This window comes from Cariama cristata, unplaced genomic scaffold (genome assembly GCF_000690535.1).
Source record: "Cariama cristata isolate BGI_N322 unplaced genomic scaffold, ASM69053v1 scaffold45956, whole genome shotgun sequence".
NCBI classification, from domain to species: Eukaryota; Metazoa; Chordata; class Aves; order Cariamiformes; family Cariamidae; genus Cariama; species Cariama cristata.
This window is the reverse complement of record NW_009623552.1, coordinates 12,980-16,795: the sequence shown is the minus strand read 5'-3', so window position 1 is coordinate 16,795 and position 3,816 is coordinate 12,980. Positions and strand designations below refer to the sequence as shown.

Here is a 3,816-nt window from a genome sequence, read left to right as displayed (position 1 = left end):
CCCCGCCGAGCGGGGACCTTCCCCTTGCGTGGAGGGGCTTGTGCCCCGCCAGCTCTGCGTCTGAAGTAGAAACGAGCCCGTGGGTTTTTTTTTTCCCTCCCCCGTCGTTGTGGTAACCTACTGCTGGGGAGCAAATCGAGGCCTTGGAGTCGTCGTCAGTCCGGCTGCTGCCGTTCCTAGGGAAGGTTCAGCTTTAAATTAAGTGTGGTCTTGAACTTGGCCTCTTAATTAAACGGGTTAAAAATCTGAACGTTGGCTCGTACGTGGCAATGGATTTGTGACTCCTCGGTGGGTCCGAGGTGGGGAATTTTCAGAGCAAGTTTCTGTCTTTTAGGAACCTTTGAAAATGCCGACCCTGAAGAGACGAGGGTTTGCTTTGCCAGCCATTCTGTGGGGTTAGAACTGAATGCAGGGCGCACCGGCTGGGCCCGTGTTTTTAGCCCGTTAGACGTATTATGTAAACGTACAGGCAGGTTCAGAAACTGTGCAAAATTAAATAAGCATAAGGATTTTTCCCTTTTCTGCTTGGTACCTGGTGATACTGCTGCCCGATGGCTGAGCGCCAAGGGGTGCTGCCGGTTCCAGGCAGCGTCTTGTGCCTGTAGGCACGGTCAGAGCCGCTCCTGCAAAAGGAAGAATGAAAACAGAGGGGGTTTTGCTTTTAAGGTGCTATTGATAAGCAATGGGAAGAGCAATAATAAAGGCAAATGTCCGGTGCAGTCACAGGGAACGTCCCTTTCTAGGCTTGGCTTTAAACTCTTACATGTGTATTGTGAGCAGTGGGATGAATTTATTTTTTTCTCTCATTTGGCCTTTGGTTTTAGTGTAGAGACTTATTTTACGAGATTGAAGAATACAAAACTCTTTGCTGCAGTATGGTTATAAAGAAATTACAAAGAAAATAAAGGTGTTGGTAGCAAGCCTCTGGACGCTAATGCTTCGGTTTCTGTTTTTCTTCAATGCGTGCAGCTTTTTCAAGTGTTCTCTGAAGTCAGTGGGATTCATTCCATTGACCTTGGTGGGCTCTCCTTGTTTCAGGTCACAGCTTCCGTACAGCTCGGGGCCAGTACAAGTTCTCCTACCTACGTATTTCTCTAAGCAGGTTTTTGTTTTGGGGTTTAGTGGGTCTTCTTACTAGGCTTTACATTTAAGTTCTGAGAAACAAATGATAGAAAATGGCTCAAGAAGGTGTCAGAACTGCAATTTGGCTTGTCCGCGACCATTCGTTTTCTTCCACAGGATGCAATGATAGCAGTTAAGTCAATGTGCATGTGACGAATAATCTTTGCAAATAGTATGATTTCCTGTTCAAAATTAGTAACGTCTCTGCGTTTTCATCTTCAGTTACTTATTTCATCTTGCGCTAGCGCTTGCTAGGTTACTTTGAAGTCTTGCGTTTGAAAATTACCTGTTGATTTAAATCAAATTCAATCTCATCAGAAGGACATTTCAGAGTCTTACTCTTGTATTTTATTTTATTTTTAAATTTAGGTTTAAGTTGTGTGGTGTTAAGTATTCAGCAGGGAGATTTTCAGTGTTTGACCAAACAGTAGGCAAGTACCTGCACTTGTGTTTGTTTACACTGCTGAAATCCATCATGAAATATAATTATTTTAGTATTACACAAATTTGTTATTAGTGTCTTTGTTGTTATCTGCTTTCTAACTGTTTCAGAGTGGTGATGGAACTGAGCTGACAGCCAAGCCAAAGAGAAGCTTCTACGCAGCAAGAGATTTATACAAGTACCGACACCAGTATCCAGTAAGAATATTTCATGGTTTAAAATTGCCTTTTTAGGAGAGGACAGCACACAACCCAAATATTCCTCAACCTTTGTGGTGCCTAAGAAATATGAGAAATGAGAATCAAAAAGCTGATGCAGAGGCCCAACGTGCGCCAGCTGGAGAGGAGTGAAACTAGTGTGACATCTTTTCACCCCAGGCGTACGTGCAAACACGTGAGATGTGTAAGCCTGGGAGCAGTGGTAGGAGCCCAGAAAAAGGCTTGTGCCTTGAACATCGAAGAGGATAGATTCTAGAGTTTGGACTTCTTATCCTTTGTCTCTCAAGTTCTTTGAGACTGAAGTCAAGGTGCTGCTATGCTTGCTGCTCTAAACTCTGCCTCTGTAGGAGAAAGTACCAGCCAGAAGAAATTTGCAGGTCCTTAAACTGAGTCTTTAAGTGCATGAGTAAAACTGGTTCCTAAAACTCTGAAATTTTTGTCCTCAAATTATTCAAAGAGCACGATAGCGCTTTCTGGATACTCTTGATAGGTGTTTGTAGGCTGATAATGTCCTATTTCCTTTCTTTTAGCAGAACTTTAAAGATCTTCGATATCAAAATGACTTGTGCAATCTCCGCTTTTACAAAAATAAAATCCCATTTAAACCTGATGGTGAGTAACCTGTGGCAATAATGGTGATAACAAAAGAATGGTCACTAACAATAGTAACAAAGTGAAACTGCGGTGGTAATTGCGGTGCTGACAAATTACAGGTGTGTAGTTTTATATTGTACAGCTTGAACCTCTCGTGTTGGAGTAGCATGTTGATAACAGGGGAGCAGGTTGTGCTTAAGCCAGAGTTCACTTTCGCTCTGGGGAGGTGGTGCTTTTCTCATGCATTTTCAGTGTGATGTAGTACAGGGCGTTGGTCTTACCACTGTTTTACGGTAGTGGCACAACCTTTTATTAAACAAAGATAAAGTCGTTCCACTATGCTGCACAAACTCTTGCTGCTGGGGTAGGAGTGGCAGGGATGAGGGTGTTACCCCTAGCACTGTGTAAGGGAAGAGGAATGTGTTGTAACTACCTTATGTGGGATTATTATAATAAGAATAATAAAGTAATTTCTCAAAGACCCTTGCAGTTCTGGTAGAGGAGCAGGAACCTCATATGCAGGGTTCTGCAGAAACACAGGGCGAGCTGAAAGGTGGCAAACCCTGCTCTAGAGAGCTTGCAGTCAAAGTGTGGGAGCCAAGAGGGCAGCAGGCAGATGGGGAAGCAGGAGGAGGCAATGAAACAGTCCTGGTGAGAATGATAGACGGGAGTCCCGGCACATGAGAGCTTAGCTATTGGCAAAAAAATTTTGCAGGCCAAAAATAAGCTTTTGAGAGTTTTAAAAGAATGATGAGGAGGTTACTTTGAAGGTGTTTGCAGAAAGATGGTCTCGGCATGAGAGCAGCTTGGGAAGAAATACCGAAGTGCACGTTGGAGTGCAGAAGCAGCGAGATGTGGAGGCTGCTGTTGAGGCAGGATCAGTCCCATAGCAACCAATGGGTTCTGAAAAGGTAGGAAGGGACGGGTCACAAAAGGCCTTGGAAGTGAAGGCGTATAGTTTTTGTTTGATGTTACAGAAAAGGGCTTCACAATGGAAGAATGTGAAGCGAAAGAAGAGGCAATATAAAAAAGCTGCAGTCTAGAAACATGATCTTGGCAGCAGCTTTCAGGGTAGAGGTAAGCGTGACAAGAGGGCGCTTTTGAAGGTCAGGAAAAAGGATGTTGAGATGCAAAATGTCAAAGTTCTGGTAGGAAGCTGGATGGGAAGGAATGTTATACAGCAGGATGTAAAGACGTACGTATAGGAAGGTTGAAGATGAGAGCTGTTCATAGGCAAGATAGTGATAATATCCTCAGCAAGTGAGAAGACAAGTCAGGTTATGTGAAAGGAAGATAAGACCTTTGTTTTAATCATCCTGAGCTTTATCTAGATATCCACAGGCAGACGCTGTGTTTTTAGCTTGACTGGAAGCAGAGTTAGGTCTGTGAATTACCAGTCCAGAGGTTGCAAATTCAGGAGACATTACACAGAGAACAGAT

The 3,816-nt window shown here is 43.6% G+C and overlaps 1 protein-coding gene across 1 annotated transcript in view; it reads left to right on the top strand.

The window, feature by feature from the left end:
• Positions 1-1,674: 1,674 nt before the first annotated feature.
• Positions 1,675-3,816, top strand: part of LOC104163678 (opioid growth factor receptor-like protein 1) — a gene marked incomplete at its 5' end in the record, with an annotated part of 6,769 nt that continues 4,627 nt past the window's right edge. Inside the window, 2 exons of the mRNA XM_009702762.1 lie at positions 1,675-1,761; positions 2,316-2,394. Coding sequence (XP_009701064.1) covers positions 1,675-1,761; positions 2,316-2,394 — 166 coding nt within the window. The remainder of the gene's footprint in view (positions 1,762-2,315; positions 2,395-3,816) is intronic.